This window comes from Nyctereutes procyonoides, unplaced genomic scaffold (assembly GCF_905146905.1).
Source record: "Nyctereutes procyonoides isolate TBG_1078 unplaced genomic scaffold, NYPRO_anot_genome, whole genome shotgun sequence".
Lineage (NCBI taxonomy): Eukaryota > Metazoa > Chordata > Mammalia > Carnivora > Canidae > Nyctereutes > Nyctereutes procyonoides.
Genome location: NW_026575137.1, coordinates 14,797,919 through 14,819,529, shown reverse-complemented (window position 1 = coordinate 14,819,529; position 21,611 = coordinate 14,797,919). Strand labels below are relative to the sequence as shown.

Sequence of the window (21,611 nt, the reverse complement as noted above, 5' to 3'; positions counted from 1 at the left end):
TAGGCCTGAGATAGAGAGATGTCAATATAGATGATAATATTCTCAATCTAAAAGTCCTTCAGTTATCTAGATTTCTGAGACTTGTCCATCTTCTTACACATCTGTAGTGACATGGTGGCAGACCTGGATTGTGGCAGCAGTGGTTCTAGGAAACAGGCTTTCTGGCTCCCCCCACCTCCTCCTTTCCATTACCCCATTATACCCGTGGGTTACACTGTAAGGTCCAGAAATTGATGGCTGGTAGCCAGCCTCCATGTTATTTTGATGAGGGGAATCCAGGACAGTTGCTGCTTTTATTATGGCACTTTCCAAATCCTAGCTTTCATAACTTCATTCTGTTTATTCTGGTGCCAGGTTCATATTCAGATATTGTTTTCATTTGGTGTCTGGGAGAGTTTTGTTTTGTTTTGTTTTGCTGTCAACTCTTTATGGGTGTTTGCTTATTAAGTTTTCTTCTGTGCTATAGTGTGAAACCTTTTTTTTTTTTTTCCTTTTGGTTTTGTTTTGTGTGTTTTATGCTCAGTGACTGTTGTGGGATTGGGTAGATGAGCCCACATACAGATTTAGGTTGGTCCTCTGTGGGTGGTTTAGAATGTTTGTGACATTTATGGTTTGCAGAAGCTGAAGGGGTGGCCTGTTCCATACCCTCCTTGTAAGGATAGGTATGTCATGTGTTTGCCAGACCATGCTTAGCTATGTGCTTTTGGAATTTTACCATAACTTCTTTTTTGGGACTGATTCTCCACACTTTTTTCTTTAATCTGTAAACTATTATAATTTCTTGCAGCTTTATGAAAAGATTTATATGTTGGATGGATTGTTGGGTAAAGGGAAAGAGAGAGAAAGAAAGAGAGTAGAGATTTAGGGTATCTGTGGCATGAAGGGGGATGAAGGGCTTGGGGCTTCCACTGCCAAAATTTAAATACTCAGAGATTAATATTTAAGGGTGTTGATGGAGTCTAGGTAGTACTGCTTAGTACAGTGTTTATGCCCTTGGGTGTTTTTTTTTTTTTAAGATTTTATTCATCCATTCAGGAGAGACAGAGAGAGAGAGAGAGAGGCAGAGAGGCAGAGACACAGGCAGAGGGAGAAGCAGGCTCCATGCAGGGAGCCCAATGTGGGACTCAATCCTAGGTTTCCAGGATCACGCCCTGGGCCGAAGGCGGCGCCAAACCACTGAGCCACCGGGGCTGCCCTCCTTTGGATGTTTTCACAAGCCTTGTAGCTCTAACGTAAAGCACTCAGATTATCTAATGTAACTCATTTTATTAACTTAGGATATTTTCTATGCATTTTATGTAGGCACACTATTCCTTTCATACCATTGGTGAATATGTCCAGTAAATAGTTTATATAGTTAAACATCTAAAATAACAATAAACCTTAGATCGACAGAGGTCATTGGTAACTGACTTGTTATAGTCAAGCAGTCACATGTTTTTCATTCGCCAACTAGGATGCATGTTTAAAATACAGCTTTGGAGCTCAATTAGTAGAGACAGAGTTGGAGCAGAGATGAACATGTATTAAATTAACCTAGTCATTAGTTTTTAATTTAAATACTGTTCAGCTAAATAATTTGGCACCCGGTAAGTTTCAGTGGTGCTCTGCTGGCAGTTTAAGCACATCACTAATTATTCACAGGTTTTTTTTTTCCCCCTCTTCTTCTCAGAGAAATGTGGAACCAGCAATTTATTGTGGTAAAAATACTTTCATGCACTTGCTTTTTCTGTGAAAATATTTTTCGCACATGGATGACTGGTACTACAAAGTTAGTTTTCATCACCTTCAGGTCAATTCATTTTAGAACATTGGGAAAATGATACTTTTGAAATAAGAAAATTAAGTAAGGGAAAGAGCAGTCTGCAACAGCTTGTGGAGAATTGGGTTTGAGGCTCAAACTGAAGATTTTTCCTGTCATATGATTTAAAAACTGAGCATTCTCTAAATCAGCTGAGTCAGCTTTTTGGGGAGAACGACTGACTTTCTACATCATTCATTTCTGTCTCCCCCACCTTACATGTGTTTTATTGTCACATGCTAAACTAACTGTAGGAGTTTTGTGGATAGGCTGAGAAATAGTGAAAACAAAGAACTTGTTGCATGAGAGAAAAAAAATTTTTAAGCAGACAACAGGACTTTGCATAATAAAGACCAGGGTTCGTTCTGTGTACAGAACATAGATGGCCAGCCCCTCCACTTACGTGAATACACAGGTAAGTCTACATGAAGTAGTGGACAGAGGTGGGCCTTGAAATTTGTCTTAACCTGGCTCCCCATCATCCTAAGGCAATGATTCTCAAACTTGAACATGCATTAGAATCACCTGAGGGTTTAAAAAAAAAAAAAAGACTCACCTGAGGGCTTGTTAACACAGAATGCTGGGCCTCACAGAGTTTTTGATTAGATAGAGGGATGGGCCTGAGAATATGCATTTCTAGCAGGGTCCCAGAGGATGATGATGTTCCTGGTCCAGGCACCACACTCAGAGAACCAGAATTCAAGAGAATAAGTTGAGAGTTATGCATATAATAGAAAATCCTAGATGAACTCATCCTTTGCCTTTCTCTCCAGGCTTATATCCTATTATTCCCCTCTTAAATAGTAAGCTTTAGCAATGTCAGACCACTTGCAGTTGATCAATAATACGTGTGTTATTACACAAAATGAATGATTTGTGTTCAGTAGAGAGAGTGATGGTGATTTCAAGAGTGAGGATGATTTTGTCTGTTGTAGTAATCCATAAACACACATATACCAGTCCATGAGCATCCTGACAGGGTGTGAGGTGGGGATGAGAATCTGCCGTTCCTTCAGGGGTCTCTTCCTGCTTGCCTCTCCCAGTGTAGTCAGCTGATCATGCTGAGGGAGATTACATGCATCTCTCTGTATAACATGGGTTTTAAATACAAGCCCTCCATTTCATCTGATTCCTAACTGAAGAATCCATGACCAATTTCAATACCAGAGGAAAAACTCTGAACAGCTTCTTGAGAGGTAGGACAACATTGTAATTTATGGGTATTCTCAAGGATTTCAAGGGATAATTTTGACCAAACATGATTTCACATTATGTGCCCACTGTAGAGCTCATTGCCTTGTAGGATGAGTCTTTACTGTCTCTGTGTATTTACATATCTTTCTTCTTCTCTTGGATCAGCATGACTTGAGGGCAGATCTGTGTCTTATTCATTTGGGGCTTTGTAGAGAATGCTCTGGATTGGCTCACTCAATGTAGCAGTATATCATCTATCATGATATCTCATTTAACAAGGATTCAATAAATACTTATGGAATAAATGAGTAGAATAACAAAGGAGTGGAATTAGATGATCTTATTAGAAAGCAGAAGATACTCATTTTTTTCCTGAGAGACCATCATAGTCCAATGGAGTATCAAATATGGAAGGCACCTTGGGATTGTTTAATTAAAATCCCTTTTATGATTAAAAAAATCTTGGAAAAACAAAGTAATTTTACTCAATATTGCTTCCACTTAATAATTCTGCGTATCCTTTTCTGGATAGATTCTAGTTTAGCCAAATCCCTTTAAAGTACAATAACTAAATTGATAAAATACTCTAGTATTACTACCATAGTCTCTGTGGACAGATTTCCTCTTCAGCATTTGCATGTTACACAAATTCAAATTATTTCAGTTTTTGTTGAATCTCTTCATCATAGAGAAAAATGAATGACCATGTATTGTTCCTGCAAGGGCAGAAACAGTGTTTTATTCAACTTATATCCTCTTTGCTTGGGACACCAATTGGCACTAGGGCATTCAAATGTTTTGTTTTTGCTGAAATAAGTGAACTAGGGGAAACTTTGAATCAGTTATTTGCCCATTTTATAAACTTGGAATCACTGTGGTGTTAAGGACCTCTAGAGATCCACTGGAAATCATGGCTTTTGAAGAAGGAAAACACTTATTTCACCATGGCAAAGGCTCTATCACATTTCAGTTCCACTGAGATAAATTCTTAAGTTTAAAAATTGTAAATATTTTAGCTACATCTCTTTTTAAAAAAGTAAATAGGGTCATGTCATTTAATCATGAACACAATTATAGCTTTCCTTCTGTTGTCTTTGTTTTGTTTTGTTTTGGTAAAATACTTCTGTGCAATGTGGAAAGATCTTCACTTTCATCTGCTTATGCCCTGACTTTTCCTTCCTCAGGATGGACAGATCCTGCCTCTTTCCTCACTTGACTTGCTTCAGAATTCAAGTATTTCGTGCATAAGAGTAGCAGGATCTAAATCACATATGAAACCAGGACTGTAAAGGATCTAGGTGATACAGTTTTTAGTCGTCCAGATTCTGCATTTCAGGAAGTTGGAACAGATCCCAAGTGAGCTAATCCACAGCGTCTGCTGACACCTACTGAAATTCTGCGTCAGCCCTGGTTTTAAAGCAGTCATGAACCCAGAGTTCTACAGTGAGCTCACTAAAGGACTTGCTGTAAATCCATGAAGAGATCCCCTATCCTTTTTCACCTTCAGTTTTGCTTTGTTAGTTGAAAATGAAAGTAATTGCTAACTACCTGTCTTAAAACCTGTCCTTAGCCCCTGTGAATGCTGGGGACAGTAACCCACCCAAGAGAGTTAATAATTACCACACCAAACCTGGCTATGATGGCAGTAGCACTGAGGTAATGGCCAGCCTCCCCCCAGCATGGTGATGGCTCTGCTTGTGGATGTAAGCATACTACCTCACCAACCCAAGAGCCAGCAAAACTCCAGACTGCTACAGGGAGATTCTTCCTAAAGCCCAAATCAGATTCTATTACTAATTTAGGATTTTCCTACTCCACCCTATTTCCCAAAGGATCAAGATAAGCCTATGCTTCTTAAAATGGCATGCAAAGCCTTCCATGATCTGGTCTTATCCACCTCATCTACCTCAAGTCTTTCCTCTGTTCCTTTAACTATTTCAACTATGACTATTCTAGTTATATTCTAACTGCATGGAACTGCTTAAAATTACCCACATGCACCATGCTGCTTCTGCCTCTGTGTCTTTACTGGTAAAACACCTTCGTTTGAATCCCAGTTCCACTAACTTTGTGGGCTTATTGCTTAGCACAGTGCCTGACTTAGAGAAGGTGGTTAGTACATGCTAGTTTTATCATATGTGAGGCAAGATGATAGTAAAGAAGGGGAAATATGTTGTCTTTGGGACCAGATAGACTTGTTTCGATGGCCCTGATGCAGCACTTTACAGTTCTGAATCCATGGCCTATCATATAACCATCCTAAGTCCACTTACTATAAAAAGTGATCACAGGAATGTGGAAGGATTCAGATAGTGCATTTAAAGTGTCTGTCACCCTCCTGGCACATGGTAGATGTCCAGTAAACAGTGGTTCTTGTTACTGTTATTATTTATACCAATTGTACAGTAACTATTTCCTACTGAGTAGGTAACATTGGTTACTGAGGGGCTCAGTGTCACATGTCCTATTTATTTATTTATTTACTTATTTTATTGGAGCATTTTTTTATTTTTTTATTTTATTTATTTTTTTTGGAGCATTTTTTTTTTTAAACTTGTGTAGCAGGAGCTGTTTTATTTCTTCATAGAACTAACTAATTGGCATCCTTTGCTTTGGATTATCACAGTTTTGTGTTCCTCTGTCTACTAAGTGTGAGGGTAGGAGACAGAAAAAAGGAAAACAAATAAAGGCCAAACCTGCTCTATTGTTCCTTGGATCCTCAGAACTAGAAGAAATCTTTTCCAGATGGTCTTCTGCAATCTACGGCACCACTTCCCCCTCCCCATAAATACATAATAACATAAATTAATGTTTTATGTCTGTTCTCTCCCAAGTTTAATTCAGTTCCTTTCTCCTACCAGTTGAATCTTGTCTCTGATATCAGCAGACTCATTTATCTGTTTAATCTAGTGATAGTGTAATTCAGAGATAGTATTTGACATTCAGGTAGTGATGCCTTTTTGAATTTCATGTTTGAAAGACAGATGCAATTAAGTATATTTATTGAAGAAACCTTATACACAATTTATTGGTAATTGTTGGTATTTGTCCATTGAGCTATATTTGTCATTTTTGAAGGGAAATCTTTTTTTTTTTTTTTTTTTTACGATAGTCATAGAGAGACAGACAGAGAGAGAGGCAGAGACACAGGCAGAGGGAGAAGCAGGCTCCATGCACCGGGAGCCCGACGTGGGATTCGATCCTGGGTCTCCAGGATCGTGCCCTGGGCCAAAGGCAGGCGCTAAACCGCTGCGCCACCCAGGGATCCCTGCACATATATATTTCTAACTCCAATTTTATGGCATCCTGCCATTATTAAATTTTAACTATAGTATGTCTAGTTATCTCTTAGTAAAATTTGAAAGAATTGATGCTCTCCCTAGGATGGTTATTGATCCAAGGGGAAGTGCTAGATGTCTTCTACTACCTGGCTAAAAATATATAAACTAATCTACATGAATACATGGTTCACTAAAGGTATTCTAAAATAAGTTCATATTCTGAAAAAAGAAACCTGATTCTAGATTTGGAGGACAAAATGGGAAAAGCCAGACAGCCAATCCATTATTTATATGTTATGGAGATGGAGGCCCCAAACATGTTTAATGATTTACTCAAGAGTCACAGAGCTACTTATTGGCAAGCTGTCATTCAAGCTCAAGATTCCTGACTATTGTATATTAACTGACTGACTTTAAATAAAAGTTGGCAGCATTTAGTAATTACTGAGAAAAGCTCAGAAATGTTATTGCCTTCAACTCTCTCTCTCTTTTTTTTCCACAGTGAAAGGAATGGTGTTGAAATGGTCTTAAATGAAGAACACATTGTATTTAATTTTATCCTTTTGAGCAGGGGAGACTTTAGCTTTCATGGCTCCTGGGGATGAAAGAAATAACGGGAGTGTTATTTCTTCTTCCTTTACTCTTTCTTCCCTAGTAATCCACCCCCTCCTAAGAGTAACATTGCTTCATAGAGACCAGGTGTGTATTTCTTTCCAGTTCCAAAGAAACACAAGGGTAAGATGTTTATGCAAAGGGACTTTCTGCCATAATACATCCTTAGTTCTTGCCATAAGTACATTGGAAAGGAAGGATAAAATGGGTTCCCTTATCTGTAGTCAAGAGATTTCCAAGTTCCTAGAAGAGAAGAGCTAATGATTAAGTACACAAAAGTTTGTGTATGTATATATGCTTATATTAAGTGTCAAGTTGTCTTGGAGACAGTGAGTTTCTGCTTTATAAAAATTTAAGATCTATTTCCACAAATTTGTTTTGCAGACCTTTTCAGAGGCAGTTAGATTTAATGTGGATTATGGAGTTTTTGAAATAGTTAACAATGCTCCACAACTTCTAGAAAAGCAACTGAAAAAAATTCTTCGAAACCAGCAACCTCGAAATCCCATCTATGATGTTGTAAGGAAAGGAAGGAATGATATTAAACCTGTTCAGATGAATGCCCCCTATGAAGATGAGACCATTAATGTCAACTACAATATTATGGTAAGAAAGTATATTTGAGTTTGTATCTTCCTAGGTAGATATAAAGCATTAAATAAGACTAACATGAAGTCTCTTGGGCTTGACCTTCTGAAATGTAACTATATTTATTAAGTTTTATTGTACTTTTACATCATCATATTTGTTAGTTACTGTATCATTCATGTCAAATGGCCAATTTAATCTAGCAGTTTGATTTTCAGTATGAGAAGATTCATATAATTTCCTTTGAATATTTAGGATATCAGGTTAATTTGGAGCAGTAGAAATTTGAGTATCCTTTATAGTTTGTATGCATTCTAGAAAATGTGGGTATACAGTGAATTTATCTGATTTGGAGTCTATCCTGACAAAGCAGCTGGGAATTATGACTTCTGACCCTCAAGTTACACTATGTAACTCTGACCTCCCTGGCCTTATTTCTGCTCTCAGATTTTGGATTTTGTCTCCTTAGCATGAGATTAACAACAACAACCCTTGGTTCTAACCTTAGCACTTTAACTTATAAGCTGTGTTCTTGAACAAGTCATTTTGATGAACTTTATTTTCATCACCTGTCAAATGATGCCTTTGCTACCTACTACTTAGGTTTGTTATGTGGCTCAATTGAAAATAAAATGAATGTTTAATATTTTCCATGATTTGAAGTGTCTGATGGAACTAGGCTAAAATATTTTGAAAAATTACAACATAGCTCTTTTCCAGCCTGAAAGTTCTTCAATGTGTCTTTTACTGAATTCCAGTTTTTTCTTGTTTTTTCATCAAATTAAGTACGTTAATGATAATAGTATTTAAGATACTTTTATAAATACTAAAAATAAAAAGCTATGTTATAGCATTGTTTTGAAGTTTAAATAAGAAAATATATTCTGGGGGCAGCCCCAGTGGCGCAGCGGTTTAGCGCCGCCTGCAGACCCAGGATCGAGTCCCACGTTGGGCTCCCTGCATAGAGCCTGCTTCTCCCTCTGCCTTTGTCTCTGCTTTTCTCACTCTCTCTGAATAAATAAATAAATAATATTTTTTAAAAAAGAAAATATATTCTGAACTATAAAGCACCATATAAATTGTTAACATTCATTCATGATAAAAACTTAACAAAGTAGTTTTTTTTTTTTTCCGAGAAGGCTTTATTATTACAGGGGTGGGGAGGGGGGGTACAAAGTAGTTTTAGAGGGAGCATACCTCAACATAATAAAAGCCATATGTGAAAAACCAACAGCTAGCATCATCCCCAATGGGGAAAAATTGAGAGCTTTACCTCTAGAATTAGGAATAAGACAAGGATATCCCCTCTCACCACTTTTATTCAACATGGTACTGGAAGTCCTAGCCACAGCAATCAGGCAAGACAAAGAAATAAAAGGCATCTAGATTGGTAAGGAAGAAGTATAACTTTCAATATCTGCAGATGACCCCACCAAAAGACTACTAGAACTGATGAATAAATTCAGTAAAGTTGTAGGATACAAAATTAGTAAACATAAATCTGTTGCATTTCACACAACTCACACCTAATAAAAACTCATTAAAAAATAAATTGCTTAAACTTGTTAAAGGCTATTCAAAACCAATAATAAACACTGTACATGGAAATACTATAACCATTTCCATTAGATCATAAGAAAAGAAAAAGTATATCTTTAAGCTAATTCAAAATTATTTTAGATTTCCTTGACAAAGTTTAAACACAATAAATGTAATTACTATCAATTTGCAAGAGTAAACTAAATTGTCTTTATTTGTGAATTAATAAATAACTTAAATGGTTTTTTAAACTGGAGTATTACAACAAAATCCAGGAAAATTTTTATGTAAACTTAGCATGTGAGTCACCCCCCCCCCCATGAAGTTAAAGGACTCCAGAGTCCTCAAAATAATCAAAAAACAAACCTGGACACCAGAATTATTTCACATGATACAAAGTTAAAAACCAATGATTTAGAAAAAAAGTTTTGGAAGTATGAGGAAAAGTATTTTACTTAATTTCTTACCAATCTTATCCAAGAAAAAGACAAGGAGTTCAATAAAATAATTGAAGTAATTCAACAAACTATTTACAAGAGTGGAATTAAAATAGAAAATGAGCAGATAAAATATATTTAATCACACAAATTATCATAAATATGCAAATTGTAAGTACAGCCAGATACCTTTTTTTTTCAGATACCATTTTTTAAGATGTTAAACTGGCATATAATTTTTTTAAATTCATTTTAATTTTTATTTATTTATGATAGGCACAGAGAGAGAGAGAGAGAGAGAGGCAGAGACACAGGCAGAGGGAGAAGCAGGCTCCATGCACCGGGAGCCCGACGTGGGATTCGATCCCGGGTCTCCAGGATCGCGCCCTGGGCCAAAGGCAGGCGCCAAACCGCTGCGCCACCCAGGGATCCCCAATTTTTTTAAATTCAATTAGCCAACATATAGTACATCATTAGTTTCAGATGTAGAATTCAATAATTCATCAGTTGCATCATCATATGATGATGCTCATATGCAGTGCTCATCATATGTGAAATTGGCCTACAACTTTAAAAAATAATAACATCTAGTGTTGGTAGAATATTAATTGCTACAATCTTTGGGGATTAATCTGACAAAATTGATAAAACTTAAAAGTACTGTGACTTATGCCTGGAAAGCCACTTTGGGATTTTTATTCCATACAAATAAGTGTGTATGTATAGGAGCTGATTGCAGCATTGAACAAGAGTATAAATATATTATATGTTTATCAATAGAAGAACTATGGAATATTATATAACTATTAGAAAGAATTTGTTTGAACTGTGTCTATTGTCCTGATGAGATAGATGCACATGTTGTGTTGTTCAAAGGAAAAATCAAGTTGTAAATTAAAGTATATAATATGGTTCAGTTTTTATATAAAATAAATTCTACACAAGAGTTCCAAAAAAAATCTGTTGCATTTCTATACACTAAAAATGAAGTAGCAGAAGAAAACAATACCATTTATAATTGCACCAAAATAATAAAATACCTAGGAATAAACCTAAGCAAGGAGGTGAAAGACCTATACTCTGAAAACTATAAAACACTGATGAAAGAAATTGAAGAAGATACAAATGGCAAGATACTTTATGCTCATGAATTGGAAGAACCAATATTGTTAAAATGCCCGTATTATCCAAAGCAGGCTACAGATTTAATGCAGTCCCTCTCAGAATACCAACTATGTTTTTCACAGAATTAGAACAAATAATACAAAAATTTGTGTGGAGCCACCAGAGACTCTGCATAGCCAAAGCAATCTCAAGAAAGAACAAACCTGGGCAGCCCTGGTGGCGCAGTGGTTTAGCGCCGCCTGCAGCCCAGGGCGTGATCCTGGAGACCCTGGATCGAGTCCCATGTCAGGCTCTCTGCGTGGAGTCGGCTTCTCCCTCTGCCTGTATCTCTGCCTCTCTCTCTCTCTGTGTGTCTCTATGAATAAATAAATAAAATCTTTTTTTTTTAAAAAAAGAACAAACCTGGAGGTATCAAAATCCCAGATTTCAAGATATATTACAAAGCTGTAGTAATCAAACACTATGGTAGTGTGTGGAGGCCGAGAAAAATTAAGGCCATCCCACCTAAAGTTTAGCATTAGCACAAGTACAGCCATCTTAGGCCCCTGTGAATGGGAAAAACTGCAGAATGTCCTCAATGTCCTCGAATGTCCTCAATGTCCTCGGCAGAGAATCCCATATCAGAAAGACAACAGAGCCCAAGCCCGTGGTAGAAAATCCCATATTAGAGTGAGAACAGAGCTCAATGCCCTTGAAAGCCCCATATCAGAATGTAAACAGAACTTGAGAAATTCCTCCATCCCTTCTGAAAATCCCCCAGACCAGCCTATAAAAAAACCCAGCTGTAACCCACTTCGGGGTCCAAGTCCCTGCTCCGCAGTGTCGGGTGCACTTGGACCCAAGCTCGAGCTTGCTAATAAACCCTCGTGCGCTTGCATCGGTGTCAGCTCCTTGGTGGTTTCTCGGATTCGCAATCTTGGGCACAAGTGGCACAGAAATAGACACATAGATCAGTGGACTATATAATAGCTCAGAAACTCTCCTTTGTATGGGTCAGGTAATCTTTGATAAATGAGGCAAGAATATACAATGGAGAAAAGACAGTCTCTTCAATAAATGGTGCTGGGAAAGCTGGACAGCAGCATGCAAAAGCATGAAACTGGACTACTTTCTTACACCAGACACAAAATAAACTCAAAATGGATTTAAATGTGAAATCTGAAACCATAAAACTCCTAGAAGAAAACCATAGGTAGTAATTTCTTTGACATTGGCCATGGAAACATTTTTCTAGGGATACCGCCTCAGGCAAGGGAAACAAAAGCAAATTAAAATACTGAGATTACATCAAAATAAAAAGCTTTTGCACAGCAAAGAAAACCATCAATAAAACAAAAAGGCACCTACTGAATGGGAAGAGATACTTGCAAATAGTATATCCAGTAAGGGCTTAATATCCAGAATATATAAAGAATTTATACAACTCAACATCAAATAAACAATCCAATTAAAAAATAGAAAGGGAATCCCTGGGTGGCTCAGCGGTTTAGCGCCTGCCTTCAGGCCAGGGTGTGATCCTGGAGTCCCAGGATTGAGTCCCACTTTAGGCTCCCTGCATGGAGCCTGCTTCTCCCTCTGCCTGTGTCTCTGCCTCTCTGTGTGTGTCTTTCATGAATTTAAAAAAAAAAAAATCTTAAAAAAAATAGGCAGAGGACTCTGGAAAATAGTATGGAAGTTCTTCAAAGACTTAGAACTACCCTATGATCTAGCAATTGTACTACTAGGTATTTATCCAAAGGATACAAAAATAATAATTTTAAGGGATACATTCTTCCCATGTTGTGCCCAAGATTGCGAATCTGAGAAACCACCAAGGAGCCGACACCGATGCAAGCGCACGAGGGTTTATTAGCAAGCTCGAGCTTGGGTCCAAGTATACCCGACACAGCGAAGCAGGGACTTGGACCCCGAAGTGGGTTACAGCTGGGTTTTTTATAGGCTGGTCTGGGGGATTTTCAGAAGGGGTGGAGGAATTTCTCAAGTTCTGTTTACATTCTGATATGGGGCTTTCAAGGGCATTGAGCTCTGTTCTCACTCTAATATGGGATTTTCTACCACGGGCTTGGGCTCTGTTGTCTTTCTGATATGGGATTCTCTGCCGAGGACATTGAGGACATTCGAGGACATTGAGGACATTCTGCAGTTTTTCCCATTCACAGGGGCCTAAGATGGCTGTACTTGTGCTAATGCTAAACTTTAGGTGGGATGGCCTTAATTTTTCTCGTTTTCTGACTACAGGATCCAAGTGTCCTTCACATCTCACTCATAAGCAATAATACCATCAACAAGATGCTACTGTTCAGGTGCTGCCTGCTTCCAAAGTTTCTTCTGTTTTTTGTTTGTTTTTCTCATTACCCGGAAGATAATCTTTGGGGAGGGCAAATGGGTATTTTGGGCTGAACAGAAGGAAACCATTGTTCCCTCAGTTTTCCATCCTTGGGGAGCCTAATGACTTCATGCCATCTGCAAGCAGTGTTGAGCACAGGTGCATGCTCAAGAACATCAGCTTGTCAGATGTTGGCAGCACTACTCTGTGGGCCTTTAATTTCCTCTCTGGAGTTCACAGCGGTCTGTGTTGACTGATGTTAATATCACAGCCCAACTGTTGCTTGAGCAGATAATCAATGGAAGTCACATAAATGCAGACACACTTGCCTCAGACTTGCGCTACACTGGTTGTTTCACTTATCCAGTAGCATTTGTGGAGTGGGCAAAGTATGGACGTTCTTTAGAATTCTGGGAAAAAAGTGAATATAAGACAAAAGAGAATCGATAGTGAGGAAATATAGAATGAACAGCAGCTCAGGAACTCTTAAGCTGGCTCTCACAACCTCCACACAAAATCTAAACTCCTTAATGTCATCTAAAGGATAATTCATAATTAGGCCTGCCGGCTTCTCCAGCTTGCTTCCCTCCTTTCCTGAGATCTCACCCTGCGATCTAGTCATACTAAAATTATCTTTGCTTCCTCTCCTGATCTTCTCTTTACCAAGATAATCATGTGTCAGGTCAAAGATTGAGTGGCATGTTCTTTGAGAAACCTTTGCTAGGTTTAGTGCCTGAGGGCCCTTCCATAGAAGCCCGAACTTGCAGCACTCACTGCTCTCTACTACTATTGAATTACTTGTAAACTCATTAAAGGTGGGACCTTATCTTTCTTATTAACCTTAGTGTCCCCAGGAGAGTGACCGGGGATGTTAAATATTTAACCAAATTTTCTAAAATTGGAAGGGCAGGGGCCTGTAGAGAGTGACCATAGTGGCCTTACCAAGTGTCTGGTTAGCTCTTTTTTTGGTTTGTGATTACTTTTAACCCATTTTGTGACTGTGAAAATACCGAGCATGACTTTTTTCCTCATACCTCTCCTTCAATAAGTTACTTGACTCCTCTGGATTCAGTTTGTTAATCTGTAAAATGGGGTTAATCATTGACGCAGGGCTGTTGAGAGAATAATGCCAGAAGGTAAGCAGTGGCTTCAAATGTGTGACTCAGAGGTTCTGCTCTCTCTCGTGCACACAGAAGATAGAGGCAGCGGCTCCTGGTAATAGCTAGAGGTCATTATTGCTCTAGTGCTCTTAATTGTTTGGAAAGGTGATTTTCTTTGACTCGTTTCCTTTTTCACCTGCTCTCTAATAGTGTCTCAGTCGCGAAGAAGGTATTGAGTGGATCAAAAAAGAAAGACTTCCAGCATTTCTGGAAAGTGATTGTTACTTTGAATACAGGTACTGTAGCCCTGTCAGCAAGCCTATTTTTTAATTGCCTGGGTTTTTTTTTTTTCACCAAGAATCATTTTTCTGTACGTTCTTAATAAAATTGTATACTTTAAAACCCACTAGCGTTGGGCAGCCTGGGTGGCTCAGCGGTTTAAGCGCCGCCTTCAGCCCAGGGTGTGATCCTGGAGACCCGGGATTGAGTCCCACATCAGGCTCCCTGCATGGAGCCTGCTTCTCCCTCTGCCTGTGTTTCTGCCTCTCTCTCTCTCTCTCTCTCTCTCTCTCTCTCTCTCTCTCATGAATAAATAAATAAAATCTTTAAAAAAATAAACAAAAATAAACCCACTAGCATTTGTATCTCACCTGCTATAGTTTCTGAATGACAGAGCATTTGTAAAAATCACTTTTCCAAAGAATTCTCACAGAAATAGTACCTAATAAATGTACCTCAGTTGTGCTTCTTGATCATTATGGTTTTAAAATTATCTACTTGTGATAATGGTATTTATGTGCAGGCTGTTAAAAAAAACAAATATAAGTATGTCATGAAAAAATATTTTAAGTGGGCCAAGTTTTTCTTTTATGTTCCCTGACTTTTAATGTGTAAGTACCTAAATATTCTGAAATTTTACTAAAATTTGACATATACTTAGAACCACCATTTAAAAAATAACAGTAAAATAAATTAGAACAGAATAGTTATTAATTAATAGTTCTGCGAATAAGCCATTCATTTTAGCAGATCCTAAGAGAATCATGCAGAGGGAGGAGATTGACTTGAAAAAACAAAATTTTAGGTTTTCTTTTCTGAATTCTCTATATTTGAAACTTACTTCAAATTTGTATGATTTCTAAAATGCAGATTAGCCAAATTGGTCTCACAAGTAAGATGGAGTGGATCCGGCATGAACATCACAGTCAATACAGAATTTTCTCCCTGGGTCCTGAGAAAACCACCCAGTCCACCACCACCTGTTGTTGAAGAAGACAATGTTATAATTATGAAAAAGTTCTACATTTCTCTTGGCGAGGTAAAAGTATGAGTGTATCTTCATGATTTGGCGCTTCAAAAGACTTCTCATTTTAGGGGGAGGAATTTCTTTTGTACCACTTGAACAGGGGAAATGACTTCAAGTACTTTTAAAGCAGATTTAGCAAAACTTTTTGTGGGTTTATGCTGACTCCTTTGCTCTGTACTCTTTCACCTGAAATGTAATTGGTATTATTTTCCTCATGTGTACAGAGGAACAAATGCAAGACTGAAGAACATGCTCAGTGTCACCTGGAAAGCAAGAAAGGATACCTTGAATTACATCCATGGTTTCATTGTTCACTTTTAAAATTTTCACTATTTGGAGTCTACAGTTTTTTATACCAAATGATGGCAAATTGGGTCTTCTCCTCCCTGTTGTCAAGATTATTCCTCAGTAGTAAAAATGCATTACTGTTTAACCATTATCAGATAAATTCTGATAATGGTTATCAGATAATCATTTCTGATAATGGTTATCTGATAATCATTTCTCCTCCATGGAGAAATGTTGGGTTGTAAGAGTGCATTTAAAGAGATCTAACCTAGAATCAAATGTCCTTTTGGACAGTCATGGTGTAATAAAAACCATTGTTTGATCTCTGAATTCTAATTGTCAGGTCTTCTTTCTGGGAACACATTTCCTATATACAATCTGTACAAAACCAGGAATTGCAAATATGTGGCCCATGTGTTGCTCTTCTCTTAGTTTCCATTCATGACAGACATTGCTAATCAATCATGGCAATTTTCCTGCTGAGCTAGGACTTGGTTCCAAATTCTTTTCAACACAGCCCTCTAGGCAAGCATTTCCAATTGATCAAAGATGTCGTACAAAAGGAAAACTATTTGCCATCTCTGTTGGAATAGATAGACTTAACCTATCTTACCTGAGCACTTTTTTTTCATGTATAGTTTCTGTTTAATTTTGTAGTTTGGCATTTCTATCTGTAATATTTGGGGAAAATGTTTGAAATTTTGCTACTTGCATTATTTCCAATGAGCTAATGCTAGGGATATATGTTTTACTTCTCTCTTATACTTATTTTTAAGTATTTTTTTTTCCTGTTAACCTACGTATTATAGAAATATCAAGAATGTCATAAAAATATGTGTTGGTGTACAGGTCAGTAAACATACAATGGGAAGAATCAATTTAGGGAAACAAGATCTGATTCCTTACATGTAAATTAAGTTGAATATAAGAGAGTAAAACTTAAACTAGTTTACTTTTGCTATTTTCTATGATGAAAAAACTCATTTCTGTCCACTTGAGTAATACGTTAACTATTTAATATCTTTTTAAAAAAGATTTATTTATTTATTTATTTATTTATTTATTTATTTATTTATTTATTTTAAAGAGAGACAGTGAGTGAGGGAAAGGGCAGAGGAGGAGGGAGAGGAACAAGCATACTCCTAGCTGAGCATGGAACCTGACATGAGGCTTGATCTCACCACCCTGAGCCAAAATCAAGTGGTGGATGTTCAACCCACTGAGCCACCCAGTTGCCCCACTAATATCTTCTTAATAGCTTTTGAATTTTGAGGATTCAAAATTCTTTGAGCCTTTCAATCATTTAAATCATGACTGTAGACAAAGATTAATTTTTGTGATGACAGTTGGTAATATTTCTGTGAGTCTTCGTTATACCATCTAAACACAAGCAATTGATTCATCTCTTAAGAACATTAAGTGGACTAGTTACCTATGTTTATGTCTGACTGACTACTTACTACTCCTCTCCTAATTTTTAATCTGCAATCTTTTTCGTGCACTTGAAATAGCAAGGACTTTTGTTTATTGGCCTCTCTCAATTCCCTGATAGTTCTTCATTATTTGGGTCTTCTCTCAGTGCTTAGGATACTGCTTGGAATAGAGTAGTCACTCAATAAATACATGTTGAATGAATCTGTAATTAATAATAAATGGCTTGGAAAAAATAAATAATAAATGACTTGGTTTTAAAGGAGGAAAAAAGGGACCAAAAGGAAATTAGAGTCTTTAAAAGCTTTTATCCACACAGGAAACCTTTCTTCTAAGAGGGGCAGTAACAATCTATATGTGACACTTTTCATTTCTCTCTCTTGCTTTTTGGTCTCATTGTGTGGCCTGACTTGCCCTGCTTAATTCTGTATCATAGTCAGAGAACAACATCTATTCCATTTGAGCCCTGCCTCTCTTGTGAGTCTTTCTGAGGCTAAGGGTCACCCAGCTGACTCAGTTGGAGAAAGGAGAAATGAGACACTCCTTTCTCTGCTTTTGTTGAACAGTTTGGATTATCTTAGAAAGATCATGAGGATGTTACTGAGAGAGGCAGGCAGAGCAATTTGAGAAGCTGAGAAGAGGGCTTCTCAGGACTGGGGTTCTGAAAGCTGAGGGTCAGCTTGGGAATTGGGTCAGCTGGCTCAGAGGTACAGGAAAAATTGAAGGCTACATGCAGGGGCAGATGGAGTCAGGAATCAGTCTTCAGGAAGCATACAATCCAAGCAAAGCTGTGAAAACTGAATCTAAGGCAAAGGGGCAGTTGAGCATGGGGAGGTCTTTAGTGCCCCTGAGAGTAAGTCTGTCATGTTAGGGAGGTGTTGTAAAAAACACAGAGTCAGATTGGACAGAATTGGGGGAGGAAATAATTTGGAAGTTGTAAATGGGAATAGCTTGCAGAAGAGGCAGCCAATGACGGATGAGCTATGGGACTGCCAAGATACAGTTAGATGTCATGAACCTGTAACGGAGCCATGAGGTAGGGTGCATGCTTCTGGTGGAAGAGTGAAGGATTTGATGTGTATGGGCTCATTTTTACCTTCGTCATCTTTTTTTAAAATTTTTTAATTTTTTTTACCTTCGTCATCTTATATCCAAATAATCTGAGTTGAAATTTCCTCCCCATTATTCTCAGCTAATGAATTTTTCTGTGTACAACATTCTTTTCTTTCATGGCATGATTTTCCCTTTCATACTGTACTATGTTATAATGATGTGTTGAGATTCCTGATTGGGAGAACACTGCTAATCTTACATTAAACAAAGGTGCTCCTTTCTTCCTAGGGCTCCTATACTCAAACAAAAGATTGGTTTGCATTAGCAAAACAAAGTTTGCAAACAGTACCAACATTTTCATTACCATCTTGTGTACTCCACAGCAAACCTGAACCACCGGTTGTTTCATCCATTTCTGGTAAGCAGAAAGGACAAGAATGATTTTAGAACTCCTCTTTAAATCTTTTGTAATTGGTGTTCTAATCTTATAGTACAATACGTTGTGGTTGGGGAGAAAAAATAATCTGCATCTCTACCCCACCCCCACTTCACTTTCTACTGTTTTTATTTTTTTACTTTTATTTATTTATTTATTTATGATAGTCACACAGAGAAAGAGAGAGAGGCAGAGACACAGGCAGAGAGAGAAGCAGGCTCCATGCACCGGGAGCCCGACGTGGGATTCGATCCCGGGTCTCCAGGATCGCGCCCTGGGCCAAAGGCAGGCGCCAAACCGCTGCGCCACCCAGGGATCCCCCTCTACTGTTTTTATTTTTAAAGATTTATTTATTTATTTGAGAGAGAGAGGGAGAGAGAAAGAGAAAGCAGAGGGAGGGGAGAGGGAGAGAGAGAATCTTAAGCAGACTCTCTGCTGAGTGTAGAGCGCAATATGGGGCTCCATCTCACAATCCTCACATCATGACCTGAGCCAAAATCAAGAATCAGATGCTTAACCGACTGAGCCACTAAGGTGCCCCTCTACTGTTTTTTGAGAGGCAACTTGACATAGGAAAAAGAGTGTGGGTTTAGATGGGTTAATACTTGTTAGCTAGCTGTGTGACTTTTTAAAGTTATTTCACTTCTTGAGAGCCTTGCTTTTCTCATCTGTAAGATTAGAATAACGATACATACTAAATATACGGTAAAGGCCTGGCCCAGCACCTGGTGCCTCATGGGCAGTCAGTAAATGTTTGTCTTGTCTCTACCTCCTATGACAGTTTACAAATTATTATTCAGTATTTGAATTTAAGTGGGTGCAACTGTCCTCTTAAAAGCATATTCATACAACTTGAGTTTTCCTTCTAAGTTAGACTGTTTTTCTCCTTGGAAAGCAGATATATTTCTACCATGGGGAACTTTTGTGGATGATATCAACTTTTCATAGATATATATAGAAGAAAACTTCCAGAAATGGGTGTCATTAACTTAGCAATTCACGAAGTTCTTACCTAAATTCTTTTGAAAAGTGTAAGCAACCTCTGAGGACAATAAATCTGGATTCTCTAGAATCTAAATCTAGGAATAGAGGAAAACAGTCTCCTTAATTGAAAATAGCTGAATTTATAGGTTTCTCACTGTTTCCCCCAAATAGTAAAGTAGAAAATCAGAGGGCCAAGATAGTGAAGATTGTAAACAGGAAAAGAACGGGTAGCAGGAAGGTGGTGAACAGAAATGTTAGCCTTTCTCTCTCCCTCCACTTCTGTGGGGTTGGGTGTATACCCAGTATCTTTCCGTAGGTTTACAAAAGTCTAGTCTTTTAATATAGGGGGAACTCCTTATTTTCATTTTCAATAAAAATTATAATAAAATATTTCCAGCTCATTGGGATTTGAAACCTATTACTGAGAAAATGGCTATTGAAGAGGGATACAGATAACAGTTTTCCTGCCCTATGGCATTTCAAGGGTTAGATTTGCCATGTGAGATAAAGCACATCAGATATTTTACTGATTTCTAAAGGAGAAAACAGGAGCTAAAGACTATATGTCTTTAGAAAAAGTAGAAAACAATCTGTATTTGTGAGCCTTCATGAGTACCTTATGCCATTTTGATGGTAGATTGTTAAGTATGATAGTAATTGAATCTTTCTTATAAAGTAGTGAATTTTTAAAAATTACTGACATGACTCCAGTTCTGATCTGTTTACTGATTGTCTAACTTTATTTATTTTTAAGATTTTTAAACGTTTATTTGAGAGAGAGAGAGCAAGTGTGAGAGGGAGCGTGAGAGAGAGCGTGAGACCACTCATGAGCACGGGGCAGGGGTAGAGGGAGAAGCAGACTCCCTGCTGAGCAGGGCACCCCACGTGGGACTCAGTCCCAGGATCGGATCAGGACCTGAGTCAAAGGCAGACACTTAGCTGACTGATCCGCCCAGGTGCCCTGTCTAATTTTATTTTATCTTACAGGTTGAAATATTAGAATACATACAATTGTTTAATGTGTATATTCTAATTATTTAATAGATTTGGCCTTTACATATTGACATTCTATGTCAGCCTAAATCATTACATTTTAGAAGTGCATGATGCCTTTTTGAAGATCCTCTGTATTAAGGATGTCAAATACTTAGTTTATCTGCCACTATTATCACCTTATCTGGCCAATCCTGCTGGCAGTTTTTTCTCTACTGGTACCACCTGTGGCTTCAGAACTCCTCCTTAAGCTACCTGAAGTCACTACCTGTGACAAATCCACTTACCATGCTGGCTCTGCAACATCTGGTTAATACTAAAAATAACTTTGTATTCATATCTGATCTGATCTAATAGCCTTTTATGATTTATTACAGAAAGCTTTATCTTTGATGATAGATTTCACCAAAGGACAAAAAGGGACTCATCTGAAACCATTAGATTAACTTCTCATTTTGAAGAAGAAGAAGATGGGTCTGTATCTGTACAAGACACTCCTTCTCAAGCCCTTCTAAGAATATACCTTGAGAGGCAACAGGATGCTGATGAAAGCCTTCCATTGCATTTCACAACATGTGAAGAATTTTTAAGATCTTATATAGACTTTATCTTGAGAGTAGCAATTCATCAAATTTTTGAAGAGCCACTTACAGAAAGTCCAGATTATATAAATTTCAACAAAGTAGCAGAAGTGGTGCTCGAGGAGGGTTTTGAGCCTCTCCATGGTAGGAATGTTTTAAATGAAACATTTCAAACCACAAATGAAAAGTCAGACAAGATGTTAGAACGAGCAAATTCAAAGAGTGAGAGCATTGGACCAGAAAGCAGGGCTGATTGGTGTATGCCTCACAAAGCTTATGATATTGGCAATAGAAAGGAGTTTGAAAGATTTAAGAAATTTATAAAAGGTACTTTAGGAGAGAGATATTGGTCATTATGGATGGATATTGAGAGGTTAAAAGTTCTTAAGGACCGCGGAAGACATCAAAGGTATGCCTAGTTTTTACTTTCAATAGTTTTTTTTTTTTTAATTACGGAATATTAGTTTGGGTCATTTAAGCACAGGCAGAAAGCCTGAAATAAAAATGAAAATGTAACTTATACTTTTAGAGGAATG

The 21,611-nt window shown here is 37.7% G+C and overlaps 1 protein-coding gene across 10 annotated transcripts in view; it reads left to right on the top strand.

The window, feature by feature from the left end:
• RGS22 (regulator of G protein signaling 22) overlaps nt 1–21,611 on the top strand; it is a 128,631-nt gene that overhangs the window by 21,098 nt on the left and 85,922 nt on the right. For 9 of the 10 annotated variants that reach the window (XM_055303410.1, XM_055303412.1, XM_055303408.1 and 6 more), the window contains exons 4-8: nt 7,273–7,494; nt 14,214–14,299; nt 15,153–15,321; nt 18,370–18,499; nt 20,872–21,484. In XM_055303410.1, coding sequence (XP_055159385.1) covers nt 7,273–7,494; nt 14,214–14,299; nt 15,153–15,321; nt 18,370–18,499; nt 20,872–21,484 — 1,220 coding nt within the window. Of the gene's footprint in view, nt 1–7,272; nt 7,495–14,083; nt 14,119–14,213; nt 14,300–15,152; nt 15,322–18,369; nt 18,500–20,871; nt 21,485–21,611 lie in introns of those variants that run through there. The other variant, XM_055303416.1, reaches the window with a different exon arrangement.